General features: G+C 44.2%; 1 protein-coding gene and 1 long non-coding RNA gene across 4 annotated transcripts in view; one reads left to right on the plus strand and one right to left on the minus strand.

Annotated features, from left to right (window-relative positions):
- Positions 1-597: 597 nt before the first annotated feature.
- On the minus strand, positions 598-1,494 carry LOC122916048. Its single transcript, XR_006386130.1, has 2 exons — positions 1,328-1,494; positions 598-1,159 (listed from the first exon to the last, which is right to left on the minus strand). It is a non-coding gene; the product is annotated as an uncharacterized LOC122916048 (long non-coding RNA).
- A 13,252-nt stretch (positions 1,495-14,746) lies between these two features.
- YTHDC2 (YTH domain containing 2) overlaps positions 14,747-21,698 on the plus strand; it is a 76,310-nt gene continuing 69,358 nt past the window's right edge. For 2 of the 3 annotated variants that reach the window (XM_044262992.1, XM_044263000.1), the window contains exons 1-2: positions 14,747-15,086; positions 16,529-16,619. In XM_044262992.1, coding sequence (XP_044118927.1) covers positions 14,903-15,086; positions 16,529-16,619 — 275 coding nt within the window. In that variant the 5' untranslated portion in view covers positions 14,747-14,902. The remainder of the gene's footprint in view (positions 15,087-16,528; positions 16,620-21,698) is intronic. The other variant, XM_044263008.1, reaches the window with a different exon arrangement.

Raw genomic sequence — 21,698 nt, forward strand, 5'->3', positions numbered from 1 at the left:
TGCTTTTTAGAATTGAATTTGTGATGAGGAGTCAGCTGGGGGACGTGTGTTCTGGCTAGAAGGAATGGCACATATTGAAGCCCTAAAGCAAAAAAAAAAAAAAAAGGCAATTTGAGAAACCAAAACAAAGTCACTCTATCATAATCCGGACACTAAGAGAGACCACAGGATGGATCTGGTATTTGCCGGGGGTATAGGAAGTGCAAATGAACCTGCCTTCAGAGCCATACTGCCCACCCAATATGACCTAGGGAAAAGGGGCTTCAGCAAGTGTTGGGGGGGAGGTAAGGCTGGAAGGGCTTCATGCTCTCAGTGCCTAAAAATTGGCAAACAGAGTCCTAAGCACCTCACAACACGACAAGGTCCGGAGAGCTGCTCTGCAGCAGTTGCCAAAAGCCTGCCTGAGAACTTTCTGGGGTAGGGGTGAAGGGTCTGAGACAGAGCCAACATGTGACTGCTCTTTCAAAGAGCAGTCACATGTCGAAAGCTCTTTATTCAGAGCTTTTATTTATTTCACAGGTGAAAGCTCTTTATTCAGAGCTCCTGCAATTTCCGCTCTTTTGGTTCTTCTTTGAAACAAAAGGTGACATCTAAGGATTTTTGTTTTTCTTTGGCTTTAATATCCTTACTTGTCGAAATTAAAAGCTGCTCACTCGTTTTGGGAAACACCCCGTTCTGGGAAATCCTCAAGTCTAGACGTCACAGCATCACAGTGACCGGAATTCTCTGACGGCCAGCACCACAATTAATCCACCAGCCACGCCTACCAGACAGGTGAGTTTCCATCTCACAGGCCAGGAAAACCGCGGCGGCTCGGGGCGGGGAAGCGGCTCGGCCGAGTCGGGCAGCAGTCGGGAAGAAGCTGAGAGGAGCCGCGAGCCAGCCCCGCAGCGGCCCAACTGTGGCCTCGAGCGCAAATCCGGATTTTCTCCCCAGCACCCAGCTATGCTCGGCAGTGGAGCGGCTGCGGCGAGCAGGAGGGGGAAGAACCAGCACCTGCCGGGTCTGGCGGGGAAAGGCAGAGCGGAGGGCTCGGCGGGGCTCAGGGGCCGGCTCACCTTGTCCTCTGGGTCCTTCACCTCCACGAACATGCCAAGGCCGGGGGTGGCCGGCTGGTATTCCTCCCGCTGCTTGTCATACAGCTGCGTCCGCTAGTTTCCTGGAGGAAGTGGGGCGAACCCAGGTCAGAGGAGCGCGAGTGGTGTGGAGTCGGGCCCCGCCAGGACGCGGCGAGACCCGCTGCTCCCCGCTCTGGCAAAGCGGACTCTCCCGCGCCCCCCGCCCCAAGACCAAGGTCTTGTTCCAAACTCTCCCCTTCCACCCGCACCTATAACCATGGTCTCGTCCGGAATCTCCTCAATAAAGCACTTCTTTTCGGTCTCCCCGATGTGGAAGTAAAGCGCGCCTCTGCGAGCCGCAAAACACTCCTCCCAGACCAGCTCTGCAGCCGCCCCGCATTTGTCCGCAAGCCGAAGACGGCGGCAGCACGTGACCTTGACGCAGCCGCTGGGCGTGCCGGGATGACGAGTTCCACTGGCTGGACTACAAGTCCCGAGATGCCCTCGGCTCCGGCGAAACGGTACCTGATTAGGGGGCGGGTTCCGCTCGCAATAGAGTTGGGGAGTTGGGGAATTGAAAGCTTTCCGTTGATTGTCGTGGTGGCCAGCGAATGGTAGTGATTATTAACTTTTTACGGATGCTAGAAGTATGTTTGTGTCGTATGTTATGCCGTGTGCTTGTGGTGGCAGAGTGAATTATGGGCAGATACAAGCTTAAAACCGAGGATCCCTGACTTTTCTCCACGTGTCTGCATTTACACTTTGGGCTTGCTTCCATTAAAAAAAACTGAACTTTGAGGGGCTCTGAGTGGCTCAGTGGGTTAAGCGTCAGGCTCTTGATTTCAGCTCAGGTTTTGATCTCCCAGGTCCTGAGTTTGAAAAAGCAAAATGCAGGGGCGCCTAGATGGCTTCCTCAATTAAGCATCCCCTTCCCGATTTCTGCTGAGGTGGTGATCTCAGGGTCATAGGATTGAGCACTCGTCCCACTGGGGTACCAGGCGGAGTCCGCTTGAGAGTCCCTTTCTATATCCTTCTGCCCTCCCCCCGCCGCCCGGCGCCAAGTTCGCGCAAGCTTTCTCTCTCTAGGATAAACAAACAAACAAACAAACAACAACAACAACAACAAACCAAAAACAAAAAAAAAAGAAGAAAAAGAAAAGAAAAGAAATGAAACAAAAAACCCTCTGAACTTTGAAAAAGTGACACAAATGGTGCGCCAACTTAATTGGCGGGAGGAAAAAAAAAAGCCCAGGAGACTCACTTTACCTTTTTTGCTCTCCAAAACCCATCCACTCCTAGATCTGGTCTGTATCGTCCCAGGCAACCCCGCACAGCATCAGCACCAGACATCATCCACGTGGGCTTTGCTGCAGGAGCTGGGCGGTGGTGGATCCTCTCCAGGCAGGGTTTGGTGCCCTAGTGGCCCGCAGGTATAGGAGTATTGGTGGGGGTCTTGGGGACAGTCGCCTGTTTTGGAGGGCTCTGTGCTCGGTGTGAGATCAACAGAGGGTCTGTGTCTGCCCTTCCAGGATTTCATCCAAATTCCAGTGTATTTGGCAGCTCTTGGAACTTAGCAGTTTCTGACTGTGCCACCTAAAGGCTTCGGAAAAATTGGAGGTTTTCTCTATAATATGGGTTCTCTTTGTCGTTTCGTTTGGTCTTAGGGAGTGAAGTTTAATGAGAATGTGTTGACATCTCCCCCTCATTGGAAGTCTTTAGTTCATTTTTCCTAACAGTAACAATGAAACATCATTTTGGTTCATACAGCACCTTATTTTTAACCATTCCTGTAATGAAAATGGTTAAGATTTCTTTCTCTCAATTATTTTTTTCAGTGATCCTTCTGTTTATTTTGGAGAGAGAGAGAGAGAGAGAGAAGACGTGTGCGTGGGTGTGCACAGGCAGGTGAGGGGCTGAGGAAGAAGAGAAGGTTAAGCAGACTCCCTGCTGAGCACAGAGCCCAATGTGGAGCTCCATCTCACTACCCTGACGTCACAACCTGAGCTGAAACCAAGAGTCAGTGGCTTAACTGTGCCACCTAGGCAACCCCCACCTCATTATTTGCTCTTATGTATATTACTGCAATAGCAATTTGTGTTCATTTTCTAAAAATGCATTACTGTAGGACATGTAGGACTCTTTGATAAGAGAACACAAAATTCCCCTTTCACAATTTGTACCAATTATAGTTTCACCAGCAGTGTACTATAGTGCTTAATTTCCACACTTTGGTCAAATATTCTCCACCTTTTTAATCTTTGCAAAAGATTAGGTCTTTTGCAAATCTTCAAAAGATGTAACCTTTTAACAGAATCTTTAAAAGAGTTTATCTTTTGCAAAGATTAAAATGTGGATGAAAAGTTGTATTTCCTTTTATTTTCCATTTATTTCCTTTCCTTCCTATCCTTTTCATTTTTATCTCCTCAGATGCTGAGGGTTTCTTCTTGGTCATTTGATTTATTCTGTGAATTGCTGGTTGTATTGTTCTTTTTTTTTTTTTTTCTTAAGATTTTCATTTCTTTGTTTGAGAGAGGGAGAGTGGGAGGGAGAAGCAGACTCTGCTATCTAGAGAGGCTGACCCCATCTCAGGACCCTGAGATCACGACCTGAGCTAAGGCAGGCACTTAACTGACTGAGCCACCCAGGCACCCCTGGTTGTGTTTTTCTTTTCTTTTATTTATTTATTTATTTATTTAAAGATTTTATTTATTTATTTGAGAGAGAGACAGAGAGAGAGAGCATGAGCGAGGAGAAGGTCAGAGAACGAAGCAGACTCCCCATGGAGCTGGGAGCCTGATGCGGGACTCGATCCTGGGACTCGATCCTGGGACTCCGGGATCATGACCTGAGCCGAAGGCAGTCGTCCAACCAACTGAGCCACCCAGGCGCCCCTTCTTTTCTTTTTTTAAAAGATTTTATTTATTTGACAGAGAGAGACAGTGAGAGAGGGAATACAAGCAGAGGGAGTGGGAGAGGGAGAAGCAGGCTTCCCGCCAAGTAGGGAGCCCGATGTGGGGCTCCATCCCAGGACCCTGGGATCATGACCTGAGTTGAAGGCAGACTCTTAACCAACTGTGCCACTCAGGAGTCCCTGGTTGTGTTTTTCTTAGTGCTTTTATAACTACATGCTGATGTCCCCACTATTCAGAATTAACAAATGGCTCTAGAATTAATAAATGATAACATTTTATAATAGAAGTTTCTAGTATTTTTAAAATTGAACTTTTTATGTTGAGATAATTATAGATTCACATGCAGTTGTAAGAAACAATGCAGAGAGAATCAGTGTACCCATTATGTTTCCCCTATGGTAACATCTTGCCACGTATAATACAATATCACAACCAGACTATTGACATTGATACAGTCAAGACACGGGACATTCCATCACCACAGGGATCCCTCATGTTGACTTATTATACCCACACTTTACCTCCCCGTTCCTTCACTCCATCTTTCACCCTAGACAGCAAGTAATCTGTGCTCTCCGTTTCTATAACTTTGTCATATCAAGAATGTTATGAATCATATCAAGAATGTTCACTCAGTGAACCTTTTGAGATTCACTTTTTCCATTCAGTATAATTCTCTGGATATTTATGCAATTTATTGAGTGTTTCCACAGCTTCTTTTTTTTTTTCCAATTTATTTATTTTCAGAAAAACAATATTCATTATTTTTTCACCACACCCAGTGCTCCATGCAAGCTGTGCCCTCTATAATACCCACCACCTGGTACCCCAACCTCCCACCCCCCCGCCACTTCAAACCCCTCAGACTGTTTTTCAGAGTCCATAGTCTCTCATGGAGCTTCTTTTTATAGTAAGGAGTAACTATTGCACACAATATATAGAGATATAATTCTGAGATACCCACAATTGAAAGGGTAATAACTGAGCTGTTAAAGGAGCAGAGGTTTTGGGTTTTACTGAAGGTAAACTGGTATAAATTCAGATTAGTGTGTTATAACTGTAAGACGGTAGATATCATTCCTATAGTAACCACATAGAAAATAACCATAGGGGGCACCTGTGTGGCTCAGTGGGTTAAGAGTCTGTCTTCTTTATTTTTTTTTATTTTTTTTTATTTTTTTTTTTTTTAAAGATTTTATTTATTTATTTGAGAGAGAGAGACAGTGAGAGAGCATGAGCGAGGAGAAGGTCAGAGAGCGAAGCAGACTCCCCATGGAGCTGGGAGCCTGATGTGGGACTCGATCCCGGGACTCCAGGATCACGCCCTGAGCCGGAGGCAGTCGTCCAACCAACTGCGCCACCCAGGCATCCCAAGAGTCTGTCTTCATCTCAGGTCATGATCTCAGGGTCCTGGGATCGAGCCCCATGTTGGGCTCTCTGCTCAGCAGGGAGCCTGCTTCCTCCTCTCTCTTTGCCTGCCTCTCTGCCTACTTGTGGTCTGTCTGCCAAATGAATAAATAAAATCTTAAAAAAATAGCCACAGAATATATACTAAAGGAAATGAGAAAGGAATTTAAATGTTTCACTACTGAAAAATTAACTAAATGCAAGAAGACAGTAAAGGCAAGACATGAGGGACAAAAAAAGCTATAAAGCAAACAGAAAACTAATAGCAAAATGCCAGAAGTAAGTCCCTCCTTATCAGTAATTACTTTAAATTTAAATGGATTAAACTCTCCAGTGAAAAGGTAAAGATTGGCAAAATTGGTAAAAGCCATGACCCAAGTATATGCTGTCTATGTACAGGAGACTTGTTTTAGATCCAGACACACAAGTGAAAGAATGGAAAAGGCTATTCCACACAAACAGTAATCAGAAGAGAGCAGGGGGACTATACTAGTATCAGACAAAATAGACTTTAAATCAGAAAAGGTTACAAGATATGGTAATGGCACAAAGAGAGACACATAAATCTATGGAACAGGATAGAGAGCCCAGAAATAAACCCCACTTATATGGTCATTTAATCTACAACAAAGGAGGTAAGACTATATGATGGGGAAAAGACAGTCTTTTCAATATGTGGTATTGGGATAACTGGCAGCTATAGGCAAAAAAAGAAACTGGATCATTTTCTTACACCATACACAAAATAAAGTCAAATTGGATTAAAGACCTAAATACAAGACCTAAAATAATAAAATTTCTAAAGGATGATATAGGCAGTAATCTCTTGGGCATTGGCCTTGGAAACATATTTATGGGAGGAAATGGAAGGTAAAGGAAACAAAAGCAATAATGAACTGCTGGGGGGCGCCTGAGTGGCTCAGTGGGTTAAGCCTCTGCCTTCGGCTCAGGTCATGATCTCGGGGTCCTGGGATCTAGTCCCGCATCGGGCTCTCTGCTTGGCGGGGAGCCTGCTTCCTCCTCTCTCTTTCTCTCTGCCTGCCTCTCTGCCTGCTTGGTCTCTCTCTGTCAAATAAATAAATAAATCTTTAAAAAAAATAATGAACTTCTGGGACCATGTCAAACTAAAAAGTTTTTTGCACATCAGAGGAAACCATCAACAAAATGCACAGGAAACCTACTGAATGGGAGGAAACATTTACAAATTATATATCTCATAAGGGGTTAATTTCCAAAATACATGAAGAACTCATACAATTCAACAGCAAAAAAACCCCACATAAAACCACCCCCCTAAACAATCTGATTAAAAAATAGAGAACCCGAATAGACATTTTTCCAAAGAAGACAAACAGATGGTCAACAGACTCATGAAAAGATGTTCAACATTACTCAAGATCTAGGAAATGCAAAACAAAATCACAATGACATATCACCTCACAGCAGTCAGAATGGCTAGATTCAAAAAGACAAGAAAAAACAAATGTTGGTGAGGATGTGGAGAAAAAGGAATTCTTGTGCACTGTTGGAGGGAATGTAAATTGATGCACCACTGTGGAAAACAGCATGGAAGTTCCTCAAAAAGTTGAAAATAGAGCTACCCTATGACCCAGCAATTGCACTACTGGGTATTTACCCTAAAGGTACAAACATAGTGATCCAAAGGGGCACGTGCACCCGAATGTTTTTAGCAGCAATGTCTACGATAGCCAAACTATGGAAAGAACCTAGATGTCCATCAACAGATGAATGGATAAAGAAGATGTGAGATATATATATATATATATGTATATATATATTATATGTATTATATATTTATATATAATATATATTTATATATATTATATATATTATATGTATTATATATTTCCATATATATATATGGAATACTATGCAGCCATCAAAAGAAATGAAATCTTGCTATTTGTGACGACGTGGATGGAGCTAGAGGGTATCATGCTTAGTGAAATAAGTCAATCAGAGAAAGACAACTATCATATGATCTCCCTGATATGAGGAAGTGGAGATGCAACGTGGGGGGTTAGGGGGGTAGGAGAATAAATGAAACAAGATGGGATTGGGAGGGAGACAAACCATAAGTAACTCTTAATCTCACAAAACAAACTGAGGGTTGCTGGGGGGAAGGGGGTCAGGAGAGGGGGGTGGGGTTATGGACATTGGGGAGGGTATGTGCTATGGTGAGTGCTGTGAAGTGTGTAAATCTGGTGATTCACAGACCTGTACCCCTGGGGATAAAAATACATTATATGTTTTAAAAAAAATAAAAAATAAAAAATAAAGATTAAAAAAAAAAAAGTAGGCAACCTACAGACCAAAAACAACAACAACAACAACAACAACAACAACAAAACCCCCCAAAAACCAAAAAACAAAAAAAGGACTGCCATTCAGGCCAGGGGTACCTGGATAGCTCAGTTGGTTAAGCATCTGAATTTGGCTCAGGTCATGGTCCCAGGGTCCTGGCATTGAGCCCGCGCTGGGTTTCCTGCTCAGCCAGGAATCTCCTTATCCCTCTTCCTTTCCCTCTGCCCCTCTCCTTGTTTGTACGCACATGTTCTCTCTTTCTCTCTCTCAAATAAAGAAATAAAGTCTCAAAAAGGAAAAAAAAAAAAGAAAGAAAGAACTTACCATGCAGTCCATAATTCCATTGCTGGGTGCCCAAAGAAAATGAAAACACTCTTTTGAAAAGATATGTGTACCTCTGTATTCATCGAACTATTATGTACAATGCCAAGACATGGAAGAAACCTGTGTCCATCAATAGACAATGGATAAAGAAGAAGTGGTATCTCTCTATCTATCTATCTATCTTCATATATATTCTTTTATATGTGAATATCACTCAGTCTTTTTTTTTAAAGATTTTATTTATCTATTTGACAGAGAGAGATCACAAGTAGACAGAGAGGCAGGCAGAGAGAGAGAGGAGGAAGCAGGCTCCCTGCTGAGCAGAGAGCCCGATGCGGGACTCGATCCCAGGACCCTGAGATCATGACCCGAGCCGAAGGCAGCGGCTTAAACCACTGAGCCACCCAGGCGCCCCAATATCACTCAGTCTTAAAAAAAAGAATGCAATCTGTGATAACATAGATGGACCTAGAGGATATTATGCTAAGTGAGGTAAGTCAGACAGAGAAAGATACAATATGATTTCACTTATATGTGGAATCTTTTGTTAAAAAAAGATCTTATTTATGTATTTATTTGAGAGAGAGAGAGAGAGAAAGAGAGAGCATGAGTGAGGGGAAGGGCAGAGGGAGAGGGAAAAGCAGACTCCTTGCTGAGCGGGGAGCCCCATGTGGAACTCGGTCCCAGGACCCTGTGAACATGACCTGAGCCAAAGGCAGACAATCCACCAACTGAGCCATTCAGGTGTCCCTTAAAGATTTTATTTATCAGAGAGAGAGAGATCTTGTGCATGAGTTGGGGGAGGAGCAGAGGGAGAGGGAGAGTGAGAATCCCAAGGAGGCTCTATACCCTACACGGAGTCTGACTCAGGGCTTGATCTCACAATGCCAAGATCATGGCCTGAGCTGAAATCAAGACTTAGAGATGCTTGATTGATTGAGTCATCCAGGTGCCCCTGTAATAAGTCTTTAAATCATGTAGTGTTGGTCCTCAAACTTTTTTTCTGTTTCCATGTTCTTTTGGCCATTCTAGTGCATTTCAGTTATGAAGAATCAACTCGTTAATTAAAAAAACAAACAAACCTGCTAGGGGATGTCTGGGGGGCTCAGTCCATTAAGTGTCTGACTCTTGATTTTGGTTCAGGTCATGATCTCAGAGGTCTGAGATTGAGTCTTCCTTATCCGTTGTCTATCGATGGACACAGGTTGCTTCCATGTCTTAGCATTGTACATACAGTTCGATGAATACAGAGGTACGTGTCAGGCTCTGTGCTCGGTGGGGAGTTGGTTCAAGGATTCTCTCTCTCTCTCTCCCCCTGCCCCTGCTCTCTCTCTGAAATAAATAAATCTTAAAAAAAGAGAGAGAGAAAAAATATGCTGGGATTCTGATAGGGATTGTGTTGAATTTGTAGACCAAGGTGAGGAAAACTGATATATATATTTTTAATTTTTAGATTTTATTTATTTATTTGAGAGAGAGAGAGAGAGAGCGCAAGCGAGCGAGCATGAGTGGGGTGGGGGAGGGATAAAGGGAGAGGAAGAAGTAGGCTCCCCGATGAGCAGGGAGCCTGATGAAGGACTTAATCCCTGGACCCTGGAATCATGACCTGAGTGGAAGGAGATGTTTAACCAACTGTGCCACCCAGGCGCCAACAACTGATATCTTAACGTTATTGAGTTTTCTAGTTTCTGAATACTGTATACCTTTTTGTTCATGTAGATCTTTAATTTTTCTGAGCATGTTCTTATGTAGTTTTTGGTTGTTTAAATCAATCAATTAGCATCAGATAATTCAGTTTCTTTATTGTATATGTTTTGCTACTTATTTGCAGTTAATTACAATGAAAAATGGAGACAACAGGAAAGTGACACATACCACTTCAACTCACTATGCATTTGCCAGAGCTAATGGTATGTTCCCACACAGCTCTAAGGGGGCCAGGAAATACAATTCTTTTATCCATCTGGAAAGGAAGAAAACCAGAAATACTGGGTGACCATCACTGAAGACTATCATAATACCCTTTGTGGCTATCCAACAGCCATTCTCCATCCTTTGTTACTTGCCAAGAGAACCCCAGTCCTGTCTACTCTCTTCTGGGTGATATCTGCTTTAGGAAAGACAGGACCTCTTATGGCAATCCCATTCCTTCCTTTTTGGGACTAGGACATTAACCATGTTCTGGGTAAGAGGTGTAAGGATGTCTATTTGTGGAGCTTCTGGGAAGGGTTTTCTCTCTCTCTTAAAAGAGGACATCAGACAATGGGCACTTATCTTTGGTGGCGAGTTATGATGTGATTACTTTAGAGCTGCAACCAAGAGGGGGAGTGGTGGACATTAAAGATGACAGAATGGTAAGCTGGACAGATGCTGGATGATTGAAGGCACTCGTGTGCCATGTTGAAATTATTGGTCCTGGAACCACCCTACTGGTAGACTTCTTGTTAGAAGACAAGAAATGTCCTTCCTTTGGGCCTTTTTTGGGCTTGGGTTTTCTGTCAGGTGAACTGAGAAGCATCTAAATATACCAAACAGCTGAGTCATGAGTTGGGAATTGTGGTAAGAACTTCATCTGTGTAAAAGTAATGTAATCTCATTTCATCCCCATAAGAACACTGTGCCCTAGGTGTTATCATATCCTTTTTGTGGGTAGAGAGATTAAATCATTGCATGAGGCCACACAACTTTAGGTGGTAAAAAGAAGGACGAAAGCTTTTGGTCTAGTCTATGCAAAGGATAACTTGACATCATTTGTGAATATTCTATACCTTCCCTACTTTCATTTTTCTCTGAAGCATATGTAAAAAGTAGAATTGCTGTGTTTCACCCCAAGAACTCAGAAATTTTTGGGGGTATGGGAAAATACCAGAGAATGTAGTAACCTTATGATTTAGTGTTATCTAACTTTAGGTAAGTATTCTCTTTTTTAAAAAGATTTTATTCATTTATTTGAGAGAGATAGCAAGAGAGAGAGCATGAGTTGGGGGGGGGGTGCAGGGGAGAGGGAGAAGCAAGCTCCCTGCTGAGCAGGGAGCCTAATGTGTGGCTCAATCCCTAGACCCCGAGATCACCACCCAAGCTGGGGCAGACGTCCCATGGACTGAGCCACCCAGGTGCCCCAAGTACTCTTTTTTTTTTTTTTTTAATTTGGATGAATGTGTTCTATATTCTCATCAGCAATAAAAGCATTTAGTTATTCATTCAAAAGGAAAGGAAATGAATGACAGGGTGCCTCGTGGCTCAGTCAGTATCTGCAATTCTTGATCTTGGGGTTGGGAGTTCAAGCCCCATGTTGGGTGCAGAGATTACTGAGAAAAATAAATAGACCTAAAAAAAAAAAAAAACTAAAAGAAAGGGAAGAGTGAAAAAAGGAACACAGCATGAAGTCAATGCTTGATACTTACGTATTATTTCATAGTCACAACCATCCTATGAGTATTTTTTTTTAAAGATTCTAATTATTAGGGAGAGAGAGAGAGAGAGAGAGAGCACAAGCAGGGTGAGAGGCAGAGAGAGAGAGGGAGAAGCAAACTCTCTGCTGTGCAGGGAGCCTGACGTGAGACTCCATACCAGGACCCTGGGATCATGACCTGAGCCGAAGGCAGATGCTTAACCATCTGAGCTACCCAGGCATCCCCATCCTAAGAGTATTAAATATACCTATTTACAGAGGGGATATCTGAAGGCTAGAGTAAGTGGTCAAGCCAGTAATTGGTGGAACTCTGTTGTTATAGGATAAGATTGAAAACAGTTATGCGCCTGACCCATTATGAAATGTTTTCTCACTACATACTTGGTATGCTCAGATATTATCTACTATCTGTGTTTTGTCTCAGAATGAAGCTGGGCTTCATCATAGCCTGGGCCAGCTTTCTATCTCTACCTCATTCGTTACTAGTAGCATGGCCTTGGGTCAGTTATTTTATTTTATTATTATTTTTAAAAGATTTTATTTATTTATTTGACAGAGAAAGAGATCACAAGTAGGCAGAGAGGCAGGCAGAGAGAGAAGGGGAAGCAGGTCCCCGACGCGGACCCTGGGACCATGACCCGAGCCAAAGGCAGAGGCCACCCAGGCAGCCAGGTGAGTTATTTTAATCTCATGCAGCCTGCTTCTTCATCTGTATTATCTGTATCACGAGGTGACATAACTACTTCATATGGTTTTGTGAAGCTTGGGAAAATAAAGACAGTGCCTTGGGCTCTTTTTTTTTTTTTTTTTAAAGATTTTATTTATTTATTTGACAGACAGAGATCACAAGTAGGCAGAGAGGCAGGCAGAGAGAGAGAAGGAAGCAGGCGCCCCACTGAGCAGAGAGCCTGATGTGGGGCTTGATCCCAGGACCCTGGGATCATGACCTGAGCTGAAGGAAGAGGCTTTAACCCACTGAGCCACCCAGGTGCCCCGAGTGCCCTGGGCTCTTAATTAGCGACAGATATTATATTGGCATAGCTAAGGAAATTATGACACACAGAGATCAAGGTAGTAGTAAATGTTCACACGATTCAGTGATATCTGTGCTGGGGCCAGAATATAGAACCTATTTCTGCAACGGGCAGAAGATATGAACAGATATTTTTTCCAAGGAAGACATCCAGATGGTGAACAGACACGTGAAAAAATGCTCAGTGTCACTCATCATCAGGGAACTACAAGTCAAACCCCCCCCCGGGGGGGGCTCAGTTGGTTGAGTGTCACACTCTTGATTTTGGCTCAGGTCATGCTCTCAGGATAGTGGGATCGAACCCTGCCTCAGGCTCTGTGCTGTTTGTGGAGCCTGCTTGGGATTCTCTCTCCCTTCGCTTCCCCAAAGAGATTAGGAGCTCAAGGATGACAGAGCAAGTTTTTAGAGGGTGGAGATGATCAGTCCTGATTCCAGATTCTAAAATATGGCCAACCAATGAATATTTGTTTTTGTGTGCTCTGCAGTTTTAGCTGCTGATAAAACTGACAAGATAAAAAAGGTTCTGGCTCTTGAGTTTATAGTCTAGTGAAAAGAGCAAATTATAAATAAATAAACAAAATAATTTAAAGCAGCGGTAAATCATAATGGATTGATGTGGGAGAGCCTGTCTAGGTAAGGGATAGAATCCTGTCTTAAATGACGAGGAAGTACTGGGAGGAAGATTGTCTTGGGCTGGAGGACACTAAGCAACTGGAAAGTTCCCTTGATGGTAATGAACTTGGGTGTGTTCACGGGCAAGAAAACAGAGCATGTGAGCACTGAAAGTGAGGGGGAGAGTGGAGGAAGAAGAGATTCAGGGAGGTAGGGCAGAGGCCTGCTCAGTAGTGTCTTGCGGGTCCTGGTAAAAAACTGTGGGTTTTTAGGGTGCTTAGGAGGCTCAGTCCATTAAGCATCTGCCTTCGGCTCAGGTAATGATTCCAGGGTCTTGAGATGGAGCCCTGCTTCAGGCTCCGTGCTTCATGGGGAGCCTGCTTCTTCCTCTCCCTCTGCTGCTCCACCTTCTTGTGCTTGCACAATCTCTCTGTCAAATAAATAAAAAATAATCTAAAAAAAAATGTGGGTTTTTAGTAGTTGGAATAGGGAGCTACTGGAGTGCTTTATGTAGAAGTGTTAGCCTACCTGGCTTATATTTTTATCTTTTTAGGATTTCATTTATTTTGAGGGGCGCCTGGATGGCTCAGTGGGTTAAGCCTCTGCCTTCAGCTCAGGTCATGATTTCAGGGTCCTGGGATCGAGTCCCGCATCAGGCTCTCTGCTTTGTGGGGCGCCTGCTTCCTTCCCTCTCTCTGCCTGCCTCTCTGCCTTTTTGTGATCTCTCTCTGTGTCAAATAAATAAAATCTTGCGGAAAAAGAAGATTTTATTTATTTTGAGAGAGAGGGAGAGAACATGAGCAGGGGAGAGGGGCAGAAGGGGAGGGAGAAGCAGACTCCTTGCTGAGCATGGAACCTGATGTGCGGTTCAATCCCAGGACTCTGGGATCAGGGCCTGAGCTAGAGGCAGGAGCTTAACCCACTAAACCACCCAGCTGCCCCCATCAGGCTTATATTTTTAAAAGGATCACTCTGGTTGCTCTTTGCAGAATGGATCATGGAAAGACCAGAGTGGAAGCAGTTAGGGTGGCTAGGATTAGGTTTATGTCAATGGAACTGTACACAAGGAAGAGCAAATTCTCATAATCCTCTTTGACCTCCAAAACAAAAGAGTCCCCCATTTAGGGTCGCCACATAAAATACAGGTGCTCTGTTAAGCTTGCATTTCAGTAGAATAAGTTTTTTTTTTTTTTTTAACTACGTGCTCTCAAATATTGCATAGGAAATTCTAAAAACCTATTCGTTATCTGAATGCAAATAAAAGGGGGGCATCCTGCCTTTTTGCGCGCTACATCGGGCAACTCTACCCCCACCGGAATGTGAACTCCTTGAGGGCAGAACCCGCGTCACACACCGGGTCCCACAGCTACGTGGTGGCGTAGTGCCCGCCGGGCACACAGCGGGAGCCCGCACAGGCTCACCGAGAGAATTAATGAAGGATTTAAGGAAAGAATAAAAGGAGTCACGGGAGCCCCTTGGTGCGAAGGTGCGGACGGGGAAGGACGGAGAGAATGGGCTGCGTGGGGGCCGCGACACAGGCAGGCAGCGGCGGAGAGGCGAGGAGCGACCGACGCGCTGAGGTCACCGGCGCCCGCGGCCCTGGTGACGTCATCACGCCCGCGCTCTTCGCTTCGCCGGGGCTCTCTGTGGCGCCGGCGCCTCCTCGGCTGTTGTGCTGACGGGGTGGGTTTCTGCTGACCCCGGCCCGGCTCAGGCCGCCTGCGGAGCGGTCCAGTCCCGGCAGTGGCCGTCCGTCCCTGTCATTGACCGAACGCCCGCAGGCCTGGCCGCTCCCCCGCGGGGAGAACTTCTCAGGGCCATGTCCAGGCCGAGCAGCGTCTCCCCGCGGCCGCCCGCTCCTGGGGGCGGCGGGGGCGGCCCAGCTCCGTGCGGCCCTGGGGGCGGGGGCCGGGCCAGGGGGCTGAAGGACATTCGTATAGACGAGGAGGTGAAGATCGCGGTCAATATCGCTCTGGAGCGCTTCCGATACGGGGACCAGAGAGGTGAGGTTCCCGACGGGGACCCCGCCGGCTGCCCCGCCTCCCCCACGCCGGGACCCGCCGTGTAGAGGGGCCGCCTCGGAGCGGGGAGGGAAGGCTTGGGCCGCCCCCCGGCCCGCGGCGCACTGGAGCCGGCCTCCACGGCGGGCCCGGGGCGCGCTTCGTAGCGCTGGGTGGGAGGCACGGTGTCCTGCATATCCGCAGGGCTGAAGCACTCGCCAGGCATGAGTCGGAAGGTGGAAAGAGACGCGTTGCTCCCCTGCAGGACGGTTTCTTTCCCCCAGAGAGAGGCCTGCAGGCAGGCAGCTTGGGGGCATCGAAGCCCCAGTTTTTAGGTATTGATCCTCCTCCTCCTCCCCTTTTTAAAAGGAGATTAAGGTAGCCTTAGCTGAGGCACGTTTAAGCTACAGCAGGAGAGCAGAGGACATCAGACGAATAAATGCATTGGCCATATGTAGTATGTTTGGTTGAAATCCCGAAAGCATCACGCTTAAACACCGAAAAAAATTAAACCGGTTTTGGTGGATGAAACGTCTTTCACACCCCTTAAGGATAGAAAGCTCCTTGCCTTGGGTCAACCTGTGCAGAACCCGCAGCCCACCCGCGGTGATCTGTACAACATAGTGTCCTACCAGTCCATGCTGGCCTAGGTAGGAGGCCCTTGACTTTGGAACCTTACAGCCCAGAACAGGCAATGACTTGGGTCGAGTCCGTTTGCCGTAAGCAAAGCCTCAGCAATAGGAAAGCAACATGTCCCCTCTGCGATAGTGAAATATTAATTCTAGACAGTTTTGAAAGCAAGACAATGGAGTTTGACATTGAGCATTTATAATGCTTGAGCATCGCTCATCGCAGAAGGAAACGAACCTTTTGTGAATTAAGCAAGTCAGGACTCAACTAAGTTAAATTAGGAAAATAGGTTCATAGTTAGTCATCTTACCAAATTGAAGATTCTAGTACAAATAAGAGGAATAATCTTTGGTGAACAGGAGAGTCCTCTATCACATTTAGATTTAATTTTTACTAATATGGTGACTCTGGTAGACATTCAGCAGTTAGTTGAATTAATCACTACTTCACACATAAAATGACCTTTTCACAGAATGTGAAAATGCCTTTTTACATAAAATCACATATGCTTACAGGATTTTTTTTTTTTTTTAAGAATGCTTATTGGGGGAGGGGGGGAGAGAGGGAGAGAGAGAATCCAAAGCTGACTCTATGCCCAGCGTGGAGCCCCACTCAGAACTCAGTCTCACAACCCGGAGATCATGACTAGAGCAGAAATCAAGAGTCGTGTGCTTAACTGACTGAGCCACACCGGGGCCCATTTTTTTCATATTTTATATCTGTATGTTTATTGAAGCACTTTTATAGAAAATTGTGTATTCCCAAATGGTCCTTTGTGTGTGTGTGTGTATGTTTTTTTTTTTTTTTTCACGTAGAAATGGAATTTCCTTCCTCTTTGACCAGCACTGAAAGAGCCTTTATTCATCGATTGAGTCAATCTCTTGGTTTGGTCTCTAAAAGTAAAGGGTAAGCTGATAGCTTTTCTTATTTAAACATAATTATTTACCAAAAAAGAGAAATGTTCCTGACTCCATTTAAGTAGTCACTACTGTTTTAGATTCACATCCTTAATTATATTGTAGATAAACTGATTCATGTCTGTACCAAACTCAGCTCTTTGCCGTTTCTGTTAGGGGTTAAAAAAAAAAAAAAAAGTAAAATTTAAAGTGTAAGAAAAATAGTTTAAAAGTTGAAGTTGCTTGCTGGAGGAAAATGTTTTCTTTTTTCGTAGAAACTAGTCTCCTTTTTTAAAAAAGAATGGATGGACTAAAGATAATAAGTACAATTATTTACAGAACTATTTTTTTTTTAAAGATTTTATTTATTTATTTGACAGAGAGAGATCACAAGCAGGCAGAGAGAGAGGAGGAAGCAGGCTCCCTGCTGAGCAGAGAGCCTGATGAGGGCCTCGATCCCAGGACCCTGAGATCATGACCTGAGCCGAAGGCAGCGGCTTAACCCACTGAGCCACCCAGGCGCCCTACAGAACTATTTTTTTTTTAAGATTTTATTTATTTATTTGGCAGAGATCACAAGTAGGCAGAGAGGCAGGCAGAGGGAGAGAGGAGGAAGCAGACTCCCTGCTGAGCAGAGAGCCCAATGCGGGGCTCGATGTGGGGCTCGATCCCAGGACCCTGAGACCACGACCTGAGCCGAAAGCAGAGGCTTTAACCCACTGAGCCACCCAGGCGCCCCTACAGAACTATTTCTTTTAATGTTACTATACTGTAATGGTAACTTTAGAATACATAATCATTGTTTTCTTTCCTATCAGCTTAAGAATCTGGTGATTAAAAATGACTAAATAGGGGTGCCCGGGTGGCTCAGTGGGTTAAAGCCTCTGCTTTCAGCTCGGGTCATGATCTCAGGCTCCTGGGATCGAGCCCTGTATGGGCTCTCTGCTGGGTGGGGAGCCTGCTTCCCCCTTTCTCTCTGCCTACTTCTCTGCCTACTTGTGATCTCTGTCTGTCAAATAAATAAAATTAAAAAAAAATTGACTAAGTAAAATGGTCCTATATTTGAGGACCACTGACCACAGAGAGAAAAAGTCATTTGAACTATCCAGTTTGAAGGGCTCAATTTTAAAATTACGTGGAACAATTTCATTTTGGGGATAAGAATGATGGGATTGCTATATATAGCAGGGTTTCTCAATATTGGCACTACTAACATTTCAAACTGGACAATTATTTTGGAGGGCTGCCTTGTGTATTGTAGCATATCTAACCTTACGCAGAGGAGCAACTCCACCCACCATTTTAACAACCCAGAATGCCTCTAGACAGTGCCAGAGTGTTCCTTGGGGAGCAGAATGACCTCTGGTTAAGAACCAGGGATGGGGAAGAAAGATAAAATTTCAGCTTACCAGGGTTTAGGTTAAGAAGAGAGAAGACAAAAGATTATCAGGTCAGTATTTGTAACAAACAGCAGGACAGGTCCTAAGAGGAAAGTATCTGATGTAGGAATGTCTGGCTTTTGAATGCCCACAATGATACATTAGAGGAAGATGGGCTTTAGCTTAGGTGAACGTGTATTTTGAACATCACTGAGGCCAGGACTGTAAAACAGTGGTAGATTTTGGGCATGCCCATATCATAGTCATCTGGATAAGTTAAATACTGCACTTGCAGATGAAAAGAGTACGGAGCCATAATCCTTTAACCAAAAACACTTGGAACAAGTGGATTTTGAGATTCAGATTTTAGAGACATTTTAGGGTATATTTGAAATATGTTATGTAATATCCCTCATAAGGTACAGGCATTACATTTAATCACAATATTTCTTCTGGTAACCATGGATGTTCACAGTAAAATAAATAAATACTAGAAATAGATTCATGTCCATGTAGTCAGGCTTCCCTGACAAATGTAGTTGCTGCCTTTAACCTTAGAAATAAAACTGCCAGTTACTTTGCGAGCAAGAGGTGGGTTTCTTTGGAAGTAGGGGGTTGCAGGCTGGGACAAGTAAGCTACTACAAAACCATCTGCAAGTCCAACAAAGAAAAGAGAGGAGCATGATTTTGTGGAGGAGGAGGAAGTTGGGAGGGGTTGTTCTGAACAAAGTTAGAGAGAAGCCAGAAGGGTGATGACAGTTTCTCACTGGCTGGGTTTCAGGGATGGTTGATTTCTTGTAGAAGAAGCAGCAGCAATATAAAGCTTTCCTGTTGAGGCCTGTAGTGGAAGCTCCTTTTCTTTTCTTTCCTTTTTTTCCCCCCCAGAGTGAGAGGAAAAGGGGTAGAGGCAAAGGGAGAGGGAGATAGAGACTCTTAAGCAGGCTCAACACCCAGCATGGAACTCAACACAGGGCTTGATCCCACAACCCTGAGATCATGGCCTGAGCTGAAATCAGGAGTCAGACTGATTGAATCTTAACCAGACTTAACCAACTGAGCTACCCAGGTGCCCCCAAGTTTCTTTCCTCTTGAGGCTCCTCAGCTGGGTCTGTAGTAGACAGTTCTTCCTGTAACTGCCATGAGTAGTTGGGCTTGTCCTACCAGTCTCCCTTTCTCACATCCCCTTTCCACAGTGTGGTTCCACTTAGTGAGGTTTCCCTTTCTTAATTTTCACAATGCAGACTTACAGAAATCTTCCAGTTTTCATTGTTGTTTGGGTTAAGAGTTGCTGCTAAGAGGTTGTCTGAAAGCATTTGTTGTAAAGACACAGTTCTGTAGCTCCATCATTTCTGTGGTCAAATGGGTTTTGAATTCTGAACAGTTAACATGGAAATGACGTTTAGAAATTACCCTTAGAATAGCAGTCCCTTAGAATGGATGACATCTGCTTCTGTCCAGTAGCACGATTGTTTAAGGGATGGAGAAACAAATGGAGAAACCTGGGGCAGGGGAGAGTGCAAGATAGAAGTTATCAGGACAAAAAAAAGTAGATGAGGAAACACTGAAAGGAGAGAGAAAAAAGATGCTGAGGGAAGCCAGCCAACCCTGCCTTCTCCTCTAGACCCTAGTCACTATTCCTCGTGCTCTACAAACCCTCTAGGGAATGTCCTAGCACTTTCCCTCCCATTTTTATCTTTGATTAAAGGTAGTACAATGTTTATCTAGTGGTCCTTGTGATTTTCAAATGCCTTTTCTTCTTTTCACGTATATGAAGAACTTTGAATGTGTATCCTTTCTTTTCACTTACATGAGAATTTGTACCTGACTTACATTTTTATGTTTTTTTTTTTTTTTTAGATTTTAAAAATTTATTTGACAGGGAGATGGAGAGTGAGCACAAGTAGGCAGAGTGGCAGGCAGAGGGAGAGGGAGAAGCAGCAGGGAGTCCAATGTGGGACTCAATCCCAGGACCCTGGATCATGACCTGAGCCGAAGGCAGCGGCTTAACCGACTGAGCCACCCAGGCACCCGTTTTTATGGGTTCTTTTGTTCACCATTGAGTAGAGGATTTTTTTCCCCCACTTCCTTAGTTTTTCTGCCTCCCCCCCCCCATTTTGTACCTGGTATCATGGTTTCTTAATATGTATTTGAGAGAAAGCCTGGTGTGGAGGAAGAGGCAGGCAAGTTGGATTTGACTCCCTGTGTCTTACTGCCTCCTTCTCCAGCTTTGATCATGGCCCTTAACTTTCAGGGCCCATTTTCTTAAACGTAAAGTATGAAGGAGTTAAGTCTCTTTGTTTTAGTTCAGATTCTGTAGTTTATTTTGAGCATCTTACAAGGTCTGAGAATAGATTCTAGGCTTACTGTGTGAAAGTTGACACTTATTTTTTCTCATCACTTTCACCTTTTTGCTCTCCTTTCTTTCAAAATTCAACCATGTGTGCTGGATTTTGTTTTTCCTTAACTCCTGAAGAGTTGGATAGATTTTGCAATTGATTACTTGTTGTGGATTACTTTTTTTTTTAAGATTTTATTTATTTATTTGGCAGAGATCACAAGTAGGCAGAGAGGCAGGCAAAGAGGGGGGTGAGGGAAGCAGGCTCCCCGCTGAGCAGAGAGCCCGATATGGGGCTTGATCCCAGGACCCTGAGATCATGACCTGAGCCAAAGGCAGAGGCTTTAACCCACTGAGCCACCCAGGCACCCCTGTGGATTACTTTTTATAATTGCTCATCTTTGGGTGAAAATTCTCTTGTTGGAGTAATGTCCTCATATTGTGCTCTTTAGTGTAGCCTAAAGTTTTGTTTGAAATTGTTGGCAAGCTTCTCCATACTAAAATTTCACCTCCTTATAAATTGTTTCCGTTTTTCCCCGATTGAAATCTGAGTTTTCATTTTAAGAGCACACTTTTCTGAGTCTCTGACTTGTTCATGAACAGAACAGAATTTCTTTTCCTGTTCTTTCTAGTCTTAGTTACACAAAATGAAATTTACCAAATGAATTCTGTTAAAGACTTGTGGAAAGAGAAACTATGAAGTACGTGGAAATGGGTTTTCCAGGTACAGGTTTCTTACCCTGTGATTGCTGACATTCCTGCTTCCTAGGTATCCATGTGTTCTGGTCAACCTGATTGCAAGTCTCTACCCTGTAAGAAAGCCCCCCTTTTCAGATTCAGGTTCCTACCTCCATCGCCTCTTGCCTGGGAAGATTATGTACTGCACTTTTCTTTTTCTGCCCCTACTTCAAATAGGAAAAATTGGTTAAAAGTTACTTAAGTGTCTTACTGACTTTTTGGGCATCCATTGAAAAGAAACAGCCTACGATGCCCAATAGTAATAATAGTGACAATTCATGTTCATTAAGTACTCTTACGCAGCAGACCTTGTGCTAGAGGCTTTAAGTAGATTAGTTAATGCTGACAGTAATCTTAATCAGTAGATTCTATTAATAACATCTGGTATCTGTCTAATAGGTGAGGCAGTTCGGGGTTGGAGACATAAAGTAATTTTCCCAAGAGCACATAGCTAGCAAGGGGCAGAGCCAGGATTTGAACATAGTTAATGTTTCATTACTTTTTGATTGTTTATAGGGGCACAGTAATGTCCTAGGAGCTGTGAGAAGTTAAAATGGAAATATTAGATATATCTCACCTTTAAGTTGTTCATAGTCCAAAGTCACAGAATGAAACAGTGTGCCACCATCATAGTGTC

This window comes from Neovison vison, chromosome 1 (assembly GCF_020171115.1).
Source record: "Neovison vison isolate M4711 chromosome 1, ASM_NN_V1, whole genome shotgun sequence".
Classification (NCBI taxonomy): domain Eukaryota; kingdom Metazoa; phylum Chordata; class Mammalia; order Carnivora; family Mustelidae; genus Neogale; species Neogale vison.